Source organism: Berghia stephanieae, chromosome 1 (assembly GCF_034508935.2).
Source record: "Berghia stephanieae isolate SIO BIC M18660-M18661 chromosome 1, UCSD_Bste_1.3, whole genome shotgun sequence".
Classification (NCBI taxonomy): Eukaryota; Metazoa; Mollusca; class Gastropoda; order Nudibranchia; family Aeolidiidae; genus Berghia; species Berghia stephanieae.
Window position 1 is genome coordinate 63173816 of NC_088360.1, and position 23559 is coordinate 63197374.

The following is a 23559-nucleotide window of genomic DNA, read 5'->3' on the forward strand; positions in this document are numbered from 1 at the left end:
AAATTGCGATTTAAATCCTATTTTATTTGCGGGTGAAAATCATTGACATTGCACTTTGTTAGGTAAAAATTTTGAGAATTTCTCAGAAATATGCCGCGTCAAACTCAAACATTTTCCTCAAACCCACAAAATCACCATTATGTCTTATGTCATATTTTGACACCTGTGTTCAGTCCAAGGAATTTACCCAATGGAAACGGTACGGTGCTCTTATTGGCTAACCAACCAGCGGCCTCGGTGAGAAAAATATCCGCCATTGAGACGTTGGCTGGGAATCGCGTTACTATAGTAAACAAGCGCTGATCGGCCGTTCATGAAAACAAGTTGCTGCTCGCTCGTTTAACTCAAAATTACTCAAAACCATCTCTCTAAAATGATATAAATGTGACTTCTTAAGGTTTTCTTCACGGTCAAAACCACACAACATTCTATTAATGATTACGTCCGAGGCAAAAAGGAATATTGACAGGTCGACCGAGAGTTGAACTCGTGAGACGACAAACATCAATGCGAAGTGTAGCGAGAGTCAAGCTATTGTTTGTCTTGTCCTGTTCTATATAGAGAAAGGGATAAATAGTATAGCCTCGTGTGTGAGTGGTTGCGTGTCATAGTCATGTTTTTAAATTGTTTCTGTTGTTTATGTGTGTAGTGATGACTCTCTCACACTCAATTTCAATGCCGAAAGAGGAATTCCCGCACACAAGAAAGGGGAATTGGGGTGGTATTTGGCATACATATTGTATAGTATCTAGTTCTAAATAGATAACTGATTAGAATTATATTATGATATATAAACACAATGCCAAATACAATTCCGAAGTTTCATTATTTCAAATGAAGTAAAGCTCCAAAACCTAATGGTAGTGATTATAGTACTGGTGTTAGTGAGGTGATGTGGTGTTGGTGGTGGTTGTAGTTGTAGTAGTAATAGTGATGATGATGTGGTGGTGGTGATGATTGTAGTTGTAGTAGTAGTGGTAGTGATGATGATGTGGTGGTGGTTGTAGTTGTAGTAGTAGTGGTAATGGTAATGATATGGTGGTGGTGGTGGTTGTAGTAGTAGTGGTCGTGATGATGATGTGGTGGTGGTGTTTGTAGTAGTAGTGGTAATGATGCGGCTATGTGGTCTAGTAGTATGACACTCGCTTTCGGATCGGAAGGTCCTGGGTTCGAGCCTCGCGCTCGGCGCATAGTTGAGTCCTTGGAAAAGGCTCTTTACTCATATTCTCTCACCGTACTCAGGTGTAAAATGAGTACCTGGCCATTAACAGAGTTGTCTTTGTCCGAAAAATTGTAATATCGCCTAACAGGCGTCATGTCCCGTCCTACATGTTAAATGTTGACCAGGGACCCCTTGTAAAGCGCTTTGAGCACATTTAGTAGATTGCACTATATAAAGCTCAATTTTTTTTTTTTTAAATGTCAATGATGATGATATGGTGGTGGTGGTTGCAGTAGTAGTAGTGGTAGTGATGATAATGTGGTGGTGGTTGTAGTTGTAGTAGTAGTGATAGTGATGATGATGTGGTGGTGGTTGTAGTAGTAGTGGTAGTGATGATGATGTGGTTGTGGTGGTTGTAGTAGTAGTTGTAATGGTGATGATATGGTGGTAGTGGTGGTTGCATTAGTAGTGGTAGTGATGACGATGTGGTTGTGGTGGTTGTAGTAGTAGTGGTAATGGTAATGATATGGTGGTAGTGGTGGTTGTAGTAGAGTGGTAATGGTAATGATATGGTGGTGGTTGTAGTTGTAGTGGTCGTGATGACGATGTGGTTGTGGTGGTTGTAGTAGTAGTGGTAGTGATGATAATGTGCTGGTGGTGGTGCAGTAGTAGTAGTGATAATGATGTGGTGCTGATGGTTGTGGTAGTAGTGGTAGTGATGCTATTGTGGTGGTGGTTGTAGTAGTTGATGTAGTGATGATGTGGTGGTGGTTGTAGTAGTAGTGGTGGTGGTGGTTGTGGTAGTAGTGGTAATGATGATGATATGGTGGTGGTGGTTGCAGTAGTAGTGGTAGTGATGACGATGTGGTTGTGGTGATTGTAGTAGTAGTGGTAGTGATGATGATGTGCTGGTGGTGGTGTAGTAGTAGTGGTAGTGATAATGATGTGGGGTTGGTGGTTGTAGTAGTAGTGTTAGTGATGATATAGTGGTGGTGGTTGTAGTAGTAGATGATGTGGTGGTTGGAAAACACATTACAGGTTAATATAATACATGATTACACAGATTCTCTAACTTCATTTTTTGACAGCTTCATTGTGCCATAAATATACGCAACAGTTCTGAAACATTTTATTGTGGATTTTGATATTGTTTGTTGTTTTTCTTGTGTCGTTATGTTGACATAGAGACCGAATGAATGGTAATGACTACATTCTCAGCCAACAATAAAATGGCGCTGAATGCTTTCTTTGGTGGACACTTTTTAGGCTTCGTACGTATTCTCATTCGTTTAATGTTCAGTCTCATGAAATTTGGTGACGGTCCCGTTTTTATGACGTCGGGCCATACAGAATGGCACCGGATGTCACAGTTGACACAGACGACCAATGGTGTTCTTGTATTAGCTAGTTGATGGTTGAAGGAGAAGGGGAGAGACAAATGGGTCTGGATTTTTTTTTCTCTGTTGTCGGTACCTGTTGCCTTTTTCTCTCTCTCTCTCTCTCTCTCTCTCTCTCTCTCTCTCTCTCTCTCTCTCTCTCTCTCTCTCTCTCTCTCTCTCTCTCCCCCCCCCCCCCCCCCCCCCCCGCTTGGCCTTTCTTTTTATTTCTCTTTTATTTTAAAATATAGAATTCATAAGGCCAATACATAAATTATTCTGGTAGAGAAGTCCCCCCCCCCCCCCCCACCACCACCACCACACCATCATCCCTAGCACCACTACTACTACAAATAACACATCATCCCTACCACCAATACTACTACAACTACAACCACCACCACATCATCATCCCTACCACCACTACCACTACAACCAGTACAACATCATCCCTACCACCACTACCACTAAAACTACCACCACATCATCATTCCTACCACAGCTACTACAACCACCACCACACAATCATCCACACGACCACTACTACTACTACAACCACCACTACATCATCATCCTTACTACAACCACCAAATGTTGTAAGTACACTTTTCAACTTTTGAAATTCCACCGAGTCGTGTTAGAAATTGCTGCAAGACAAATTTTAGATCGCATCTCAGTAGACAGATTGCGCGTCGGGGCGCTAACGGGGCCACTTAGAGATAGACGACGATTGGGATTGTTTGGAAGCTTTAACCCTTTGCCCACTTGTCATTATGATATCGGAAATGCTATCGCCGTCTACATCTACGCCAGAATAGAAATGGAGGGTGGAGCCTACAATGATATAACATTTTATGGATCCCTAATTTCATCATATCACTTATGTCCACTGACAGGTGGGTGGGTATCGCTTTCCAGAACTTATGTCCTTATATGAAATCCTGAGTTTTTGATCAATCAACGATTGCTCTTTTGATAGCTCTCTTGTCAACATGAGACAGCTCAGCCCTTGATTTATGTACAGGCATCACAGGCGGTATATGTTGTGTAACTTCAAAGACCACGGTTGACCGAAAGCGATGAATGGAAGCCCTACTATGGCGTGGAGAATGAGGTCTTGTATGTATAGTTACGTCACTATCTCAACGCTCGTGAATTCTTAGTAAGGCTGGATTCACAATCAAAACACGAAATCTGTGTTTTAAACTCTTGAATCAATCGAGTTACCAGTAATTCTGCGATCATTGGCGAAAATTTAATGTTGACTGTGCAGAGCAATGTTCACCCTCAACCCTATTGTTATTATTATTATTATTACTATTATTTTATTAAGATGCAATTCATTTAATTCACTATGGAGAGAGAGAGAGAGAGAGAGAGAGAGAGAGAGAGAGAGAGAGAGAGAGAGAGAGAGAGAGAGAGAGAGAGAGAGAGAGAGAGAGAGAGAGAGAGAGAGAGAGAGAGAGAGAGAGAGAGAGAGAGAGTCTTCAAAATTTGAGGACTAAATAACAAGTCTTCACTGGTCAACCAATGGTATTTATTTCAAATCATTAAATACTATCACTCACCTCCATCAGAATGTCTCCTACTCCTAGTCCTTGGCGGACCCACAAACAACTCTCTCTCATTTTGACTGTGAGAAATGAAATTGAAATTTTCAGACGATGAATCATCAGTGTTGATCAAAAGATGAACTGGATGGCTATTGACAAGATGCTGATTGAGTCTTGCTGCACGGCAAGAATGAGCTCTGAATCGGTAACCTGTGTTATCATCCACATCAAGATGAGCATTAATATTGGAAGCTACTGATTTTGTATCCTCAGATTTGGCATATTTTTTATCATGATGTTCTTCTGTAAAATGATGGGCAACTGGACTTGAGCTACGACTCCGTGGCCTTATTGGTGGAACATGACAGGGATTCATGATTGCAAGTCAAAGTTTCCACAACTTAAAAATCACTTAAAATGAAACTGAAAAGGCAAAAATATAAGGAAGACAACTTTAGTTCATGTCCATATTTCGATTTCAGCTTAAACAATCTGCCATGTTCCAATGAATGATGATTATCTGGTAAAGAAAAGCAAGCAAAAGAAAAGAAAATTAAAAGTAGAAGAAGAAAAAACTAAATAATATCAATGGATTATTATTATTATTATTATTATTATTATTATTATTATTATTATTATTATTATTATTATTATTCTTATATTATTATATTATTATTATTATTATTATATTATTATTATTATTATTATTATTATTATTATTATTATTATATTATTATATTATTATTATTATTATTATTATTATTATTATTATTATTATTATATTATTATTATTATTATTATTATATTATTATTATATTATTATTATTATTATTATTATTATTATTATTATTATTATTATATTATTATTATTATTATTATTATTATTTATTATACATTTATCATCATCATCATCATGGAGCAGCATGTCTCAGTGGTATGGTCTTTGATTCGTAAATGTTTCTGAGTTTGACTATCCGCCACGCTGTGTGACCTTAATCAAGTCACCTCTCTCTAGCTTAATTTGTTATTAATAACAAAAGTCAAGTGGAAGCTTCAATTTAAAGAACAAAAACAAATGAATGTGGATGTTTTGCACTTTCCCCTTTTTCACCAAAACATGACGTAGCCTTAATATACCTATACTTTACATATTTGGAAAGAGGAAAACTTAAAGAACATTAATTTTTAAATTATCAAATTGATAGAATGTGCAAAAACATGAAATAATGCTATTCTCTCATTGGTCCTTAGTGTTTTGTTAAAAAAGGGGAAACCTGAAACGTTCTTACAGTGGTTTTCTCATAAACGGGATGAGGTGTGGCACTTTGGTTTTTTGCAGTCAAGAATTGATATTCATAGCATTCCATAATTTCAAGTTTTCGAACATTCTATCAATTTAATGATTTAAAAATGAATGTCATTTAACTTTTCCTCTTTACAAATATGTATAGAATAGGTATAGTGAGGTTACATGAAGGTCTAGTAACAGAGCAATTATGGACATGATTTAATATTGTTGTAATGGACAATATCATACGTTGGTTGGAATTTTGAGAATTTTCCAATACAATTACATACGCTGGTTTGAATTTTGAGAATTTTCCAATACAATTACAATTACAACAATGAGTTGTGGTTATCAAACCAGCAAATACAAGGTATGTTTCAGAATTAAGTTTTCCTTCGCACTGTTCTTAGATTTTGAATGTCATAATGTGTGTTAAGGTGCTGAGGTAATTGGATGTTTCCTTGTGTTGTTGAAATCAGCTCTTCAGTTGATGTTTCTACATATATTTGATATTTTTTTTGAGATCTTGATTCAATATTGTTGGAAGTGAAGTTGGTGTAGGCCCTCTGTATTCGGCTCCTTGTCTGAAGTAATCATCCATCGAGGTTTGTGCTGGAATATCTTGTCAGAGCACATGTCCGAACAGTTTCCATCTTTGTTTCTTTATTCGCTCACTGACTGGTTGTACTTTCATCTATCATATACATCCTCATTCCTGATTTTGTCTGGCCAATGTACCCCAATAACGATCTCAATTGCTTGGGATGAAGGGAGTGCAAATTCTTGCTAGCGCTTCGTAAAGGCATATTCTTTTATTTTCATTAATCGTGTTCATCCTGTTTCAAACATTGCGTAGTTCTCTGAATGCAGTTTGAGTAGCATTTTTCTCCATTTGATGTCTTCATGCTCATTAATCAAGTTTCTGAGTTTTCTTACACTTTTCCATTCCGCTTGTTTCTTGTTAACCACTGTAATTTCTGTTTTGGATTCGTTGACCTGAAGATTTCAATGTCACAGAGTATTTGATATTATTGGTATGTGCTGCTTCGCCAAGTCTGTTGTAACAAATATATGATATCAACATCATCTGCATAGATCAATTTGCAGAGTTCCCCGCGATGTTAATAATGAAACTGTTTCCGCACAAGATGTAAACGTAAGTGTTGTGTTTGCTAGCAGTGATCATATTGGTCGGATATGATCTTTTTTGAGAAATGAGTTTAGTACCTTCAGAAGCGTTGTTCTGCAGATTGTATCAAAGGCAGTTATAGAGAAGTTTTAGAAGAGGGATATTTAATTCCGAAACACACTTCGTACACTTGGTTTAGTATAGGAATTATGATTGACAACAAAATTGTTTTTAAACCAAAAAACTCTGTGTAGCATTTAAAGTCCCAGTTCTGAAAGACTTTAAATAAAACTCAGTACTATATATAATCAAGTCAATCTAATTTTAGTGCATTATGAAACATAAGTTACTACAATCATTTGTGAAGCCTTCCACACATTCCTCGAGCTAAGGATTTAATGTTACTATTTATTGAAATTAAAAAATTGGATGAAACATAACAAATAAATGTTGAATGAAGATAAAAGAGAGATTTTAATTAATACTAGGCCCAACATACTTAAACAAGTTGATACTCCAACAATTAATTTCGGAACTACTGTTGTGGAATCTACCACCAAAGTAAAAAAGTGTTGGCGTCTATTTCGATTGTAAAAAACTATCAATATCAATACAATTTTAAGTTAAACACCTTATTAAATGCATGTACATTGAAATAAGAAGAATAAGTAAAATGAGACACTTAAAACATAGCTGAACTTCCAATAAATGCCTAAGTATATCCAAATTAGATTATTGCAAGTCCCTTTTAAAATAACATCTCCAAAGAAAATATTAAAAACCTTCAAGTTGTACAAAACAACGCTGCTAGACTAGTTTTGAAAAAAAGACCAAAAATATCATCTGGTCTCCTCAAAGAGTTGCACTGGTTACCTGTTGAGAAATTGACCATCTATAAAATATGTTCCATTATCTAAAAAACACGAAATAATCATGCCCTTGCATTATATGACCTTGTACACCCCTATTTTCAGAGTAGAATACTAAGATCTAATCAAAACCTAAAACAACCCGCAAATTAGGTGAACAATCGTTTGAATCATTATCAACTTTCAAATCTTAATTGAAAACTTACCTTTTGTCTCATGATTTCTATTTTGTAAATGACTTTTTCCTATCATGTGTGTAAAATGTAATGTCTATTGCTATATAAGTAACTAAAATTGCTATGTTTTTATTTTTCATTTTGTAATTCTTTATTTATTTTAAGAATGTAAAGTGCCTATAGCCTGACGAATTCGCCAATGATCGCAGAATTACTGGTAAACCTAAAAATTATAGAACTATTTTTTACAGATTGACTTATAAGAAAAACTTTGTCAACCTTACTTAATGTAAGGGTAATTCTATCACGAGGTGGCTCAAATGAATATTAAAAAAATTTGCTAGGTCATAATGCTGGGTCCTTTGAACTTTGGCCTTGGGAATCGCAATCTGGCCCACAAATGCCATTTATATTATATCTTATTATTATTCTTTCAGCTTATCCCGCATTTTGCAGGGTTGCCATAATGAATGCCACATCTCCATGCATCTTGGTTCAGAGCATCATCTTCCTCCAGGCCCAGTTCTTTCATATCATCCATTACCTTATCCCACAATCTAGCCTTTGGGTACCCCTTTTTCCTCTTTCCCGCTAATTTAAGTCCAATACTTTCCTTCCCACGTACTCCCTCTCTTGTCTGTTTACATATATCCAAACCATTTCAATCTATCTTCTCTCATCTTTATTGATACATTCTTCACATCAGTCAACCTTCGAATTCGTTCATTTCTCACTTTATCTTTTCTTGTCCAGCCAAGTGACCATCTCAACATCCTCATTTCTGCCACCTCAACTTCTTTATCTTGTTTCTTTGTTGTCGCTGCTGTCTCTAGTCCATATAGCATTACTGGCCTTACAACTGTTGTATACATTTTCCCCTTCAGTTTTTCGGAAATTTGTTTGTCACATATAACTCCAGTTAACTTCCTCCAATAATATATTATTATTATTGTAACAGTAGTGTAAATAATACGTTCATACCAACAGTTTTGATAAGAACCACTTCACATAATAATAAGAACTCTTTATCTCCCTTGTTTTTTCCGTTTATCATTTTTCGTTTCGTAACCAGCTAGCTTGAAAATAAAGAGCTGCATTAAATCCAATCATCCTGTATTGTATACTCATTTTATAACTATATTACATGGTGAATTCAACATTGATACTGTCGGGATTGACAAAAAAAAAGAGAGATGAAATATATACAAGAATTCAAACCTCACAGATCAGAAATTATGAGCCTGAGAGTCAAGGTTGACACTGGTGCGAATGCAAACATTATCACAATGAGAGCATTGAACCAAATATATCCTGATGAAGACATAGACAAAGTGCTCACAGGAAACAAGACAGTCCTATCTGGCTACGGAGGTGGCAGAGGGGATGCTTACAAGTCAAATGCAAAGGTCACAGCCTCACATTTTATGCAGTAGACTCAAACAGCCCAAATATTTTAGGACTTGAAGCATGTCGTCTACTCAACCTGGTGAAAATAAACTGCGCTATACAAGCCAAAACAAAAACACCACTCGATCAGCTAAAGCAATACTTTCCAGAATGTTTCGACTCCATTGGCAACTTTGAAGGGAAGTTCCATATTACTCTCCGGGAAGACGCCACACCTGTAATAGATCCCATACACATACGGGACGAGCTACTACAAGAGCTAAACAGGATGGAAGAGATAGGTGTCATTGAGCCAGTGAGTCAGCCAACAGATTGGGTTTATTCATTGGCATTCAGTAGAAAATCTAATGGAAAACTCTGGGTGTGCTTGGACCCCAAAGATCTTAACAAAGCCATTAAAAGAGAACACCATAGGACACCAACCCTTGAAGAAATCTCGCATAAATTCTCCAATGCAAAAGTCTTTTCCAAATTAGATGCGCAGCATGGATACTGGGCAATCAAACTAGATGAAGAATCAAGTCTGTTGACAACGTTCAATTCACCTTTTGGGCGATACAAGTTTATAAGACTCCCTTTTGGGCTTAGCGTCTCCCAAGATGTCTTTCAGAAAAAAATGGACGAAATTCTAGAACAATGCCCAGGAGTAGAAGGTATCACAGATGACGTTGGCAAGAACTGAGCAGAGCATGACAAAAATTTGCTCCATTTAATGGAAGTAGCAAAAAAACATGGTCTTGTTTTCAACAGTAAGAAGTGCTTCATCAGACAGGATAAAATTACATTTTTTGGTCTAGAATGGTCTCAAGAAGGTGTCCAGCCTAGTCCCAGCAAGTGTGACAACATCAACTCAAAGGCCAGTCCAAGCAACAAAACTGAGCTGCAGTCGTTTCTTGGGATGATCCAATACCTAAGTCCGTTCATTCCAAGGTTAAGCGAAAGAACTACTGCATTGAGAGAGCTTCTGAAAGAGGATAGGCCTACTGTCTGGAACTGGAATAGTTCGCATGAAAAAATATATCAAATGATGAAGAACGACATCCACCAGCATTTTTTTTGACCCTCACAAACCCACCGCGATAGAAGTGGACAGCTCATTGAACTGTCTTGGAGCAGCGCTTCTACAGGATGGAAAGCCCATTGCCTTTGTATCCAAGAGCCTGACAGAAACAGAAGCACGATATGCAAATATCGAACGTGAAATGCTGGCCATCGTCTTTGCATGTGAAAGATTTCATACGTACATTTACGGCAAAGAGATAACTATACAGTCTGACCACAAGCCATTAGACACAATCCAGTTAAAAAACATTGCAAAGGCACCTCCACGACTACAGCGCATGCTCCTATGTATACAACCATGCCAGTGCACCATTACATACAAACCTGGCAAAGAAATGGTTTTTGCAGATTTTTTATCCAGAAACAAACCTACAAGTGGTGAGGAAATTGAGTTTGACGCCACAATCCATCATGTAATAATAAGCCCAGAGAGGAAGACTGAGCTGTTAGAGGAAACAGCAAACGACGCAGAACTTGCCTCACTCGCAAAGCAAATAAGAGAAGGTTGGCCTGAAGACATCATTCAAGTGAAGAAAGCACTGAGACCTTACTGGTCCATGAAAGAGTTACTCTCTTTTGACAATGACCTCATAATTAAAGGCACAGCTATTTTGATACCAAAGAAATTACAAGAAATGATACTGGACAAAATTCATGCTGGTCATCAAGGTCGAGAAAAATGCATTCTACGTGCAAAAAACAATGTATTTTGGATTGGTATGACAAAAGACATCTCCATGAAGGTACATTCGTGTCAGATTTGCAACAAATATGGTAAAAGCCAGGTACGTCAACCGCTATTACAGCCCAAACTACCAGATATCCCATTTGAGAAGTTAGCGGCAGACATATTCCATCTGGATGGAAAAAATTATATCCTAATGGGAGACTACTTCAGCAAGATGCCATTCGTAAAAACACTGACAACCATGACTATTATTATCATCATTATTATTATTCAGGGAAAGAACCCAAGTATTCCTTTAACTAACCTTCAGAAAAAAAATGAAACCTTGTATCTTTATCTAACCCTTATACTGTCCAAAATTTTCCATAAAAAATGGTAAAACTTGCCATCAAAATAGCAAAATTTGCCAAAAATTTGCCGCCAGTTTTACAAAAATCAAACAATTAAAACAGCATGTACGGTAAAAAATTGGCACAATTAGGGCATTTTGTAGAATATTGATGTCATATGTCAACATGAATTTATTTACATTTTGAATGTATTGAAATAATATTATAATAATAATAATATCCATAGTAAGTAAGTAAAAAAAGAAGGAAGTAATCAATATATTTTATTAACTATTTAGCTTCTTAAAATTTGGGAAATCAAAGTGAACAATCGCATAAAAAATTCAAAATTTGAAAAACTATTTATTCACAAGGAAAGAGAAACAAAATCCATTTTCCAATTGGGGCACATTAAATTTATATTCTCTACTTACTATCCAATTTTGAGCATTATTATTATTGATTTCAATATAGGCCTAATGGGTTTTTGAATGAAAAACAAGGAAAAAATCCTGAAAAATCATAATCATATCATGAAAACTAAGTGCAACTTGTGGCTAAAAATGAAATTGCATTTCATGAAAAATATTTTAATAGAACACATTTTGTTTACATAAATGATAAATGTGATAAATTTCTTAGGAAAAGAATTAAACTTTGAAAAGTAAAATTTTTGAATTGCAATAAAATAAAAACAGAAATTGGGATTATGGGATGAAGGACGCGAGAGCTCTTCAGTAAAAAGGAAAAAAAAAGGAAAAGGCAAAAAACAAAACTTGGGATCTCCAATAGCCTAGGCTAGGCCATAGAGGTGGGAGGCTAGGCCTAGACATGTTTGTCCGTTATTTAGTGCCAATTTTGGATGCTAGTGCTAGCATTGAAAGTCGCCGTCTTTTCACAATTTTTCATAGCTTTTGTTTGGTTGAATTTAACAAAAAATCGTCAATTTAGCCAAAAAAACGGCAAAAATTGGGGCTTTTTGCGGTCAAAGGTGAAATTTGCAACCGCGAAAAACTGCAGGGACAACTTATAGGAAAAACAAAAACCCTAGTGCCTTTACTATGACCTATAAATAACAGGGTTGGCAATTCAGGATGCAAAAATTTACTGAACATTTACGCAAACACATAGACTGACTACTTTCTGAGTGCTGAATCTAGTAAAAAGACATTACGGGCTTAATTTTTTTTCTGTTTGTTTGTTTTGTTTGTCTTTAAGGGTTTTACGGCGCTTGCAACACATTAAGGTCATATCAGCACCAGTAAAAAGGAAAAAAATGGGATAGTAAAAAGTTCTGAATTACAATTAAAATTAAAGCACAAAAGAAAAGGTAAGACAAAGGGGAATTGGTTCAAAAAGGGAACAGATGTAGATTCCAAGAGCACACCGTCAAAGTATTTAGTTTGAGATCACCTAAAAGTCTCATCCAGACACAAGAACAGATCCCAACTAAGAGGAATACACTCAAATGTTTACCATCATATAATATAATATGTAAACTAAACATAATACAATGCACAACAGAGAGATGATTTACAAGGAAAAAAATATCATCTCCCAAAACTATAACTATACATTCGACTGTTTCCCTCCCAGCCAAGGAACTCCGGCAAGGATCAGGACAAAACTAAGTAATCTCATTCCAAGAAAATGACAGGAAACAATTGGAAAACGGGTACGGGGGGATAGAAGTCACAGCATGTACCTCCCTGCCCACTATGGGAGGTCAGTATCCCCACCCAGTTTTTTCTGTTTAGCAGGTGATTGGAAAATATTCTGAGAGTTTATAGGATAGTGAATTCTGCAAATTTAGGGAAAATTGACAACCTTGCTATATCTAACCCTAATAGAAAAAAAACAAAAAAAACTTGGACCTATAGTTAAAACTAATAGAAAAAAAACACCTAGGACTACTCTGCACTACTTTTCACTTGACCCACTTCAATGACAATGGCGGTGGAGAATCGAAACAACGGTCATATTAGGAAATTGGAAGTGTGTCAATTGCCAAGGAGTGAGTCCTTGGTTGACAGCTCATCAATTAACAAGGGGTCAAATTGGAACTCCTCAGGATTATGTGGTGATTTCAGCCGAGCCTCGATTTGCATACAAACGAATCTCGAATCTTGTCACTTTCTACAGTACATGCCGGCTTTAAGCACGGTCATCGGGAGAGGGCATAAGCGTGCTTAATGCCGAACCGTGCTTGAGTGCGAAGTAGAGATTTCCATGTAGAGAATTTCCACAGTTTCTTCCCTTTGTATGGAACTCGTGATTGTGCACAAGTCTACGGTGTCATTTATATTTTTGGGTTTTTTTAAATAGCTAGTGTGTTAAAAATCCGCCATCCATTTTTCACCGTTACTCGATGGCAAAAATACGCCAGGTTGGCAACACTGTCCGTTTATAAACGACGGGAAGTGTGTGTAGCACGCACAAGACTCGGCTATGCTCGTCGCTGTGTACGGATGTCAAAGCTACACACACACTACCCACACGGCACAGGGCAACTGCAGCACTCGTGCATCACGCGTTCTTAGATGTGTAGCTCTATTACTATTACTTACGTTCTTTGTGTTTGTCTTAACACACTCACCGCTGCGCTGTTCGAATTTTAATGGGTCATTGTTGAAACATAGTATGTCCGCCCCGGTGATTGTATTCACTGTCTTGTAAATGAAGCGTGCCCGAAGCCGAAGTTACCGTGCTTGAAGGCGTGCAATTTATATAGTAAAAATTCGGTAAGAGTAGTTTAGCGTGCTTGAGTCCGAAACGTGCTTTATGCCGGCGTGTTTAATGCCGGCATGTACTGTACCAATCATTCATTCGTTGTCAATTGTGGAAAGGTTTGAGTCTACAGTCGTCGGCATTTGTTTTTAATTTTTATAATTCACGAATTCCAAGATGAGTTAAAATCATATCAAAACAAAGATTACTGTAGTTATCAGATCCAAAATTCAGATTCAGAGGAAAAAATAAACAGCAAGTATAAATAATGCCCACTAGACTAAAAAAAAAAAAGTTGTTTTTAAGGAAAATATACTGCATATCCTCAAAATAAGGACCAATTCACATAAAAGATTTGCAGTGGCTATTTTTACAGTCCCATAAAGATGGTTCTCGTGGCTATTTTTAAGGCGTTGATGCAGTTCTGTTCACAGTTATCCGCAGTTATAGATGTATGTAAACGTGTCTTTTTGCAGTATCCACAAACCTTCACATATTTGTTCCGATATTTAGATGTGCAGATCTAGAGGCGGTGAATGAAACCAACATCGATTTCATTTAACATATTTAGATCTAAAGCTAAAGTTAACAAACAATTAATGTAAAGACAATTCTCTTAGCGATTTTTACGGCACTGTCATTCTTATTATATATAATTTGTGTTTTTGCATAGTCTACTTTATGTTTACAGTACAGTACAGCCCGTTTTCTATCATCAGTGGGCAGGTTAGGTTGTATGTCTTGAAATTTTTCTTTCAAACAGAGACATAATATAGATGTAGTAGTTTCAAACAATGAAAGTATATTTAGTTCCTGCTTGGAAGTCGACACCCCTAAGGTATAACACTTTACAGGTTTGGCTTTTTAAAAATACTTTATCAGTATTAACAAGTCAGGAAGGACCAGCAGTTTATACAATTTTAAAAGACGCTACATTCATGGTGCAGTCTTCTCATGTGACAGTGGGCTCGAATCACCTTTCAGACAATAGGACACATTTTGACCATTTTTAGAACCCCCCCCCCCCCCCCAATCATATTGTGGACAAATGACTACCCTTCCCAAACCAATTGGACACATTTTGACCATTTTTAGAAACCCCCCCCCCCCAGCATATTGTGGACAAATGACTACCTCCCCCCATGTGGATGCCCATGGTAAAGATGCACATTGCGAAACACCCCATCCTTAAATATTGTTCTCTTGAATAAAAAAAAAAGAAAGCAAGTAATGATGATGATTCTCTACCATGTGCAGTTGTGATCCAAAAGAATAGAGGTGCCCAGGAATGATCCTCATTCGGGTGCTGAGGTAGAGAGGGCATTTTACTTTGGTCCCACCATCGCATTGCCGAGTGAACCAGCGATTGTTCCGACCAGACAAGGCTGGTCGTTATACTGCTCCTCCCTTCCCTTAAAGTTAAGAGGTTGGACAAAGCAGTGCTGACCTTGTGGTCAGACCCCTCTGCCTAGGCTTCGAGGAACCACTAGGCTCTCCCTAATCTGGGAGCCAAGGTTGAATAGCACACTATAACCCCTGGACTACCCACTCCAAGTCGGTTCCTTCATTATTACCAAAAATGCCGCGAAAATATTCTGTTTTTGAATGCACTTAATATTATAGACATGGCGAACACAGTAACGAAAATATCGCCTGAACGTTAACTTAGTTCAAGTGATGACCCGTGAGTGACCCGGGGATACACCTGCCAAATTACGAGGAATCCACTAGTGAGTTCAGTTACGGTGATATCAGGTGATGCCAGTCGATTTATGTTCACTTTCTTTGTTATGGCTTCACAATCAGCTTAAACACAAATTTCATTCCTCTGTAACATCTATCAAGATTTCTTGTTTCCATTCATATGTATTTTATGCCAGTGCTGTATATAATGATCGTGATATTTCAATCCTAAAAAGACCGTTTTTCTGTAATTTACAATGCATTAATTTTTTCAATAAAAAATTGAATTCTTGAAACAGAAACATAAAACAACCATGAGTGAAAGTTAACGGGGATCAATTTGCCTGAAAAACAGACCAGTGAAGCCAGTTTGCCTGAAAAAAATGCTAATTTAATTATTTTGGGATTTGCGACTCGTCACTTGAATGTCAACCTTCCCAGAGTAAAAAGTGTATTTAATTCTATGCTCCTAAAAGGTTGGGGGGTTTTTTAGCAAAAAGAAGAAAAAGTATTAAGTCTGCACAATTGAAAATAAGATTTATACAAAAGCTAACACCAAACCCAAAGCAAAACAAACTATCTTCATCATTTAAACACTCATTCGCAGCAATCTCTAGTGATTACAAAATTAACTGGTTTATGGAGACACCAAGATAAGTCATCACTTTAAATTTATATGGTAATAGGCTCAGGAATTGCAATACCAAGGGCTATTACGATTCAAATTCAAAACACCCCAAAGAAGTGATCAAGAGACTCCAACCATGGTACTTGTTTTGATGCTAGTGTTGGTATAGGTTGTAGTAGTGATGATGCTCTAGTGGTAGTGGTGATAATGACAGTGGCGGTTCTAGCCTATTTACAGTGGTTGGGCAAAGATGATCCGGTCATATATATATATATATATATATATATATATATATATATATATATATATATATATATATATATATATATATATAATATATATATATATATATATATATATATATATATATATATATATCTTCTTCTTAGGTTCCATGCCTGGTCCAGGCTTCGATACTGCATGAATTATCTCTCTCCATTCCTCCCTGTTTCTTGCTTTTTCAAACAGCTCTTGGATTGTTAGGTTGGTGAAGCCCTTCAGTTGATCTATGAGTGTTTTTCTTTGTCTCCCCCGGGCGCGTTTACCAGGTATTTTTCCACAACTTGCCAGGTATTCATTCTTATCTTTCCTTACTATGTGTCCGAAAAAGGATAGTTGTCGATCCACTATTAAGGGCATTAGTTTCCTTTGTTGGTATGTTTGTTTTAGCACTTCTTCGTTCGTTTTGTGTGCAGTATACGATATTCTCTGCATCCTTCTCAAGCACCACATTTCAAAAGCTTCAATGTTCTTTTGTGTTTCTGCATTTGTAGTCCAGCTTTCGCATCCGTATAACAAGATTGGCCACACGTAGCACTTCAAGACTCGGAATCTAATCCCGAACGACATCTGTTTGTTTTCAAAATGTTTCCCAGGTCCATGAAGGCCTGTTTGCTTGAGTTATTCTTGCTCGTATGTCTCGGTTACATCTTCCATCTGTTGTCACTATTGAACCTAGGTATTTAAAACTTTCTACGTTGGTAAGTTGCTCGCCGTGAATCGTTATATTGCAGGTGTTGTTGTTTTCGGGGTTTTTCTGTATTACCATGCATTCCGTTTTGGTGATATTCACTTCCATTCCCTTGGCTTCACTATCTACTACCACTTTGTCAACAATCTTTTGAAGTTGGATTTCTGATGTTGCAATGAGTACCGTATCGTCTGCGTATCTTATATTATTTATGTTGTGACCTCCTACTTTTATTCCCTCCATATTATTTATGCCCCTCATGATTGTTTCTTGGTATAGATTAAACAGATCTGGTGAGGCAACACACCCTTGACGGACTCCTTTCTTAATAGGAATGGAATTTCCTGTAGAGTTTCCAATTTTGATAGATGCCTGCTGGGTGTAGTATAATGTTTGCATGAGTCTGAGGTCTTTCTCATCAGCGCCAATGGAGTGCAGTTGTTTTAGTATTTCTTCGTGGCGTACTCTATCAAAAGCTTTTTTGTAGTCGACAAAACAGAGGTATAGTGGGGTCTGAACCTGTATAGCTCTTTCACTTAAAACACAGAGGAGGTATATTGCGTTCCTTGTCCCTCTGTCAGGTTGGAATCCATATTGTTCTTCTGCGATTTCGGGGTTAATCTTATTCCTTAGCCTGTTGATAATTATACGCAACAGTATTTTGTTAATGTGGCTTATTAAACTTATAGTTCTAAAATTTTCGCATCTGACTGCACCTGCTTTCTTTGGTATTGCTATGAAAATAGAGTTACAGAGATCTTCTGGAATTTTCCCAGTATTGTATATATTGCTGAATAATATGTGAAGTTCATCAATTGCTAGATCTCCTAGGCTTTTTAATACCTCTACAGATATTTCATCAGGGCCTGTTGCTTTACCATCCCTCATTCGTTCCATGGCATGTTCAATTTCACTTTTGGTGATGTTTGGTCCGCTTAATGGTTCTTTGAATTTCAGTGGTGGTTCATTTCTATTTGGATCATTGTACAGTTCGCCTATGTATATATATATTATTTATTTATTTATTTATTTATTTATTTTAATTATAATTTTTTTTTTCACCTTAAAAAAAAAATTTCAACCACAAATAATCACATTCACAATGAAATGACAATACCAGTAGATTTTAATTATTCCAAACGTAATCAAAAAATAATCACGAGAGAGAATACAACTAAAAAAATAAGCGACGAGACATAATGCAACAACACCTTGACAATAGAAGTCCATTTCGTTCACTCGAAAAATTAAAGAGATGCTTTAATCCCTCAACGGCGAGATTAATATTTCTGTTACATTACTGGTTTTCAGTAGTATGTAGTAACCTTAAAGTTTTCATAGAGAAGCAACAACAGCGATATGACTCCGAGTTTCATTCAGAGCTGAAATTGCATCATTTTTACTGCTGTCTTGGTGGTTAGAATGATTGTGCCGGTGGTGGTAGTGGTTGGAATAGTGGTAGTGGTGGTGGTGGTGGTGGAGGAGGAGGAGGAAGACGAGGCGGTGAGGGAGGATGTAATTAGTTAGAATGATAGTTGTGGAAACGATTGTTGTACTTGTTGTTAATATTGTTGTTGTTGTTGTTGTTGTTGTTGTTGTTAATGATGATGATGATGATGATGATGACAACAACGATGTCGTCGACAATGATGGTTACCACCATACGATATTACAAAGTTTATTTAATCTTAGGCTTTCGCCAATAATTCACACAATACAATTAAGACAAAAGAATGTTACCAATCTCTCCTCATGCATTCGTTATACTATCACAATAACGATCGTGTTATCTTTACTCCTTCCCCAACCAACCCCTAGCTTCCCGCCTCTTCGTCGTGAACCATCTTATGTATTAGCTTCAGGACGGGCAAGTACGGAATCTGCCCACCCTTCCTTTAAACGTATTTAATTCCTCTATAACTTAGAATTCAACTCTCTCCTTACTCAGAAGAGTATTTCTCGTATACTAATTCAATTGTTGAGAAAACCAAAATGGTGGTTGTATTTTATATATTTATTTAGTCGTGACTTTTGAATAAAAGTGTTTCATTTTATTAGAGGGAATACAATAGAAAATTACATTGTTTTGCAAAATTATTTAGTCTGGCAATAAAAATACAGCGGTAATTACTTTAAGAATAAAAAAAAAAGAACTAACAAATTAATTTGTTAAAAAACAAAAACAAAAAAAAAACAACAAAAAACAATTTAAATAAATGAGTTTTGAGAAGTACTTTAAAAAAACGAGAAAAAAAAAAGAGATAATTTAAATGGATAAACAAATATATAAAAACAACACAAATTAATACTAAATTGATACTATAATATTAGTAAGTTAATAAATTTAATTCAATACTGGAACCTTCCCAAAGTCATTACATCAATGGTACCAGCACAAGTAAGGCAATAAATAAGAAAAAGTTCGTTTGCCAAAAGCTCTATTCAGTATTCACTGGTTATTAAGGTGGGCTCATTTGAATTAGCCCGACTTAGTACTAGAGAGGCCAGCAGGCAAAAATCGGAGTTAGTTCACCGTCAGGCGACGTGACGATGAGATGACGATGTGGGCGGAGTGGAGTGGAGTGGTTGGGGGGGGGGGGGTGATAAAAAGTAAGTTAATAAATTTAATTCAATACTGGAACCTTCCCAAAGTCATTACATCAATGGTAAAAAAATTTTTATTCTCTATTGTCTTCTGGCACTTTTCTACTCACTTCATATCTTGTTGTTACCAACATAAGTGCCTGCTCCACTCACTTTTCTGAATTAAAAATTCACCCTATACACCGGAGCATACTCAATGTCTCAATCGTTTCTATGTTATATGTTTGTGATGAGAATATTGGCTATTAAGCTTAACTGCTGGTCAAAATTACTTCGCGATGGTGGTGAACGAATCGGCGATCTCAAGAAGTGGGTGAGAGAGGGATCTAGAAATGACTTTGGGTTTGAAACGAATATTTTTGTGTTCGTGGATAGCTCACACGGTAGAGCCACGCTCTCACCTGCCAGGCGGAGTTGTCGTACCAATAAGGTCGCAGGTTCAAACCCCACCACCGCCGCGAAAAAAATTTTTATTCTCTATTGTCTTCTGGCACTTTTCTACTCACTTCATATCTTGTTGTTACATCAATGGTACCAGCACAAGTAAGGCAATAAATAAGAAAAAGTTCGTTTGCCAAAAGCTCTATTCAGTGTTCACTGGTTATTAAGGTGGGCTCATTTGAATTAGCCCGACCTAGTACTAGAGAGGCCAGCAGGCAAAAATCGGAGTTAGTTCACCGTCAGGCGACGTGACGATGAGATGACGATGTGGGCGGAGTGGAGTGGTTGGGGGGGGGGGGGGGGGGGGTGATAAAAAGAACAGGAGCGTATCCTGGTTTATGCATTACGGGGTGCATAGTGATTCGCAATCTATCAAAAATACACACAAATTGATTTCAGTACGAAGTATCAAGTTTAAGTAGTAACTTTTGAAATTATCTAATTTAAATTTGATTATTTCGGACCTGGTAATACAGCTTATAACTTGAAAAAACAGGCTGGTATTTGCCCACCCTGCCCATTATTACCAGCCGTCCCTGGATAATGATGATGGTGGTAGTGGTTGTGGCAGTGTCAATGCTGTTGTAGCAGTGGTGACTACTACTACTTTTTACTCAAATATGGGAAATACCCACCAATGTAAGATACAAGTTAAATACCCCAAAAATAGTCTTAGTGCATATTTTTGAACCTACAGCGTTCTTACAGCTCCCCATTTAATAATAATAATAATTTAACAATTAGACTCATACAAAATATTAAAGGAAAAAAATATTATAAATTTAAACAAAAATTTTCACGATGCGACTGATTATGTCAGAGACGCACACATATGTGTAGTTGACGAACTGACACGGTCCTGGGAAATTGACCATTTGTCAATTTTCAAGGTCCTTTAAACTTTAAACTTTTTTTTCCAATCCAGGTTTTTCTACAGCTTATAAAATGCTACTAAAAATTGACAAATTGAATAAATAAAGGTTGCGGCTATTCGGACTCAAGTCTGAATAGTCTCCCATGGCTATTGGGACTCCAATCCCAATGCGCATGTTCAATCAACATGTTATTTGGACTCAGTCTGAATAGTCTTCCATGGCAGTATAGTTTTTTGGGTTTTTTTTAATATTAATAATTTATTAGAATTGATTGAAATCAAAATAACAATCAATTAGAGTAACTTTATTTGATAAGAAAGGCAAAATCATTTATCAAAAGTAACAAAAGTAAGTTAAAGTAACTGCAGTCTAAAGGAAAACATTGTTACACAAGGCGATGTCCAAACAAAATCAGGACAATTTTTTTAAATTAACATATTCTAATAGTGTTAGACAGGCAACAATCCTTCTACAGTCCGAAGCAGGGGTTATAAGACTCATAAGTCATTTTGACATGAGCAAAACAGAAATTCTTCTGAACTCTTCTTCTGATTCTTTATCAGTTTTGCCCACTGCCACACTATGTTTTACTGTGCACGCACATTGGACTTTTGAGTCAGAATAGCCACGGGAGACTATTCAGACTCGAGTCCCAATTGCCACTTCGATAAATAAATGTCTAACAAAAGATCCGCGGTTAAAATAAAAATTAAATAAAGTGGAGCTACCTCGAGGAATGTGCTGAAGGTGAAGGTCTGCCCCATGTATCACCTCTGACTTTTTAAGAATGAAACATCTCACTCCTTTGCCTTTATTTTATTGTCTTGTGATTGTGAATATAGCATATATCATCTACTCTATCTCTAGACTTACTTGATACTTGCTTTTTATCTCTCACGTTAACCGGTCTGAATATTTTTTTAAACCCCCCAAAAACATGGGTGATCACTGACAGTGACAGCGACTGAGTATGATATTGTAGACTATAGATAGATATCTAGAATATAGAGTGCGTGGTGGGATAGATCTTAGAGTGACGTGATGGTAGTGATAGATAGACTCAGGCTCAAGACGACGGGAACCTATTAGAACGATGGTGATTAAACTTAAACGACACTATCACTCCAACATACTTCAAAAAAACAATCTTACATAGTTGAAAAGCATTTATTTCGTATCTACGACACCATTGCATGGCGTTTGTTTACAACCATTTTCCTCTCCTTCTCCGCCACCTTGATCAGGTGACCACAATCAGGGTTGCCAGATTATTTTTCAACAAAATGCCAGGGGAAGACTCAAAAAATGCCAAAACACTCAAAAAGATGCCAAAGTCTGTTGACTCCCACCCCCACTAAGAAAACTACTCACTTTTGATAGACAATTTACTATCATATCCTGGTGGCTTGCGTGTTTTCTTTTCTTTTTCTTTTTTTTTTTTTTTTTTTTTTTGAATTATACTAAATTTCCTGTTGGGGTAATTATTTACCTACTGACTACTAAGTGGAGTGCTAAACCACTACACCACGGTTGGATTTTAAGAATGAAAAAGAAATGTGAAGATGTTTGTTTTTACGCGTTTAGAAATAATGAGGAGAAAAGGTGTCATTTGAAGTATAATATACAAGAAAAGAAAATGCCAAATAAAAATGCCAAATGCCAAATAATTTTTCTAATGCCAAACGGTTTTCAAAAATGCCAGATTTTTGGAATCTGGCATTTAAAATGCCAAACTGGCAACCCTGACCACAATGCAGTCAAGATAGCAGTTTTTGTCAACGATATTTCATCACAGCAAGATAGAGCAACAGGCGCTCGTTCGTCAAGAGGGCACAAAGTACACCTGCGCCCTCTACTGCCTATATATAATACTTCGTTTGTTTGTTTTTTGTTTTAAAATTGTGTTAATTAAGGGTACGCTAATATTAATCCATTAAAATATTACAATATGATTTTGAAAATATACAAAAAAGACTTACAGTTGATATTTGAGAGGGAAAAAATGTCAATAAGATGTTTTAACGGTGTATACGGTATGGGGTTTTTTTTATGCAATAACTAAGCATTTTAAAAAGATTATAAGTAGACATGATTATGAGAAAAGTTCCATTTATCGGAGTAGCTTAATACACACACACACAAACTCACACACACACACACACACACATATATATATATATATATATATATATATATATATATATATATATATATATATATATATATTAATAATAATAATAATAATAATAATAATAATAATAATAATAATAATAATAATAATAAATAATAATAATAATAATAATAGATCTTTATTGTCCATAAATATGGCAATTTGTCATTTAGTTACACTTGTTATAACGTTAAACGATAACTGTAACATTGAACAGATATTTCACTCCTACTTATTTTCTCTCTCTCTCTCTCTCTCTCTCTCTCTCTCTCTCTCTCTCTCTCTCTCTCTCTCTCTCTCTCTCTCTCTCTCTCTCTCTCTCTCTCTAAATGGAGAAAGTTATAAAGGATTGCGATCACCCCCTTCACAAATATATTAAGTTCTCCATGAGGAGCCGTCGCCTTATATCTATAAAAACAAAG

General features: G+C 36.5%; 2 protein-coding genes across 21 annotated transcripts in view; one reads left to right on the forward strand and one right to left on the reverse strand.

Annotated features, from left to right (window-relative positions):
• Nucleotides 1–22225, reverse strand: part of LOC144979050 (mucolipin-3-like) — a 116042-nt gene extending 93817 nt beyond the window's left edge. For 4 of the 20 annotated variants that reach the window (XM_078925756.1, XM_078925734.1, XM_078925667.1 and 1 more), the window contains exons 1-2: nt 22120–22223; nt 4107–4611 (exon numbers count right to left, since the gene is read on the reverse strand). In XM_078925756.1, coding sequence (XP_078781882.1) covers nt 4107–4467 — 361 coding nt within the window. In that variant the 5' untranslated portion in view covers nt 4468–4611; nt 22120–22223. Of the gene's footprint in view, nt 1–4106; nt 4612–21695 lie in introns of all 20 variants that reach the window. The other 16 variants (XM_078925706.1, XM_078925761.1, XM_078925738.1 and 13 more) reach the window with 7 other exon arrangements.
• LOC144975617 (uncharacterized) lies at nt 9673–10020 on the forward strand. The gene has a single exon (XM_078919824.1). It carries the CDS (start codon nt 9673–9675, stop codon nt 10018–10020), a length of 348 nt encoding a protein of 115 aa, XP_078775950.1.
• Nucleotides 22226–23559: the final 1334 nt, after the last annotated feature.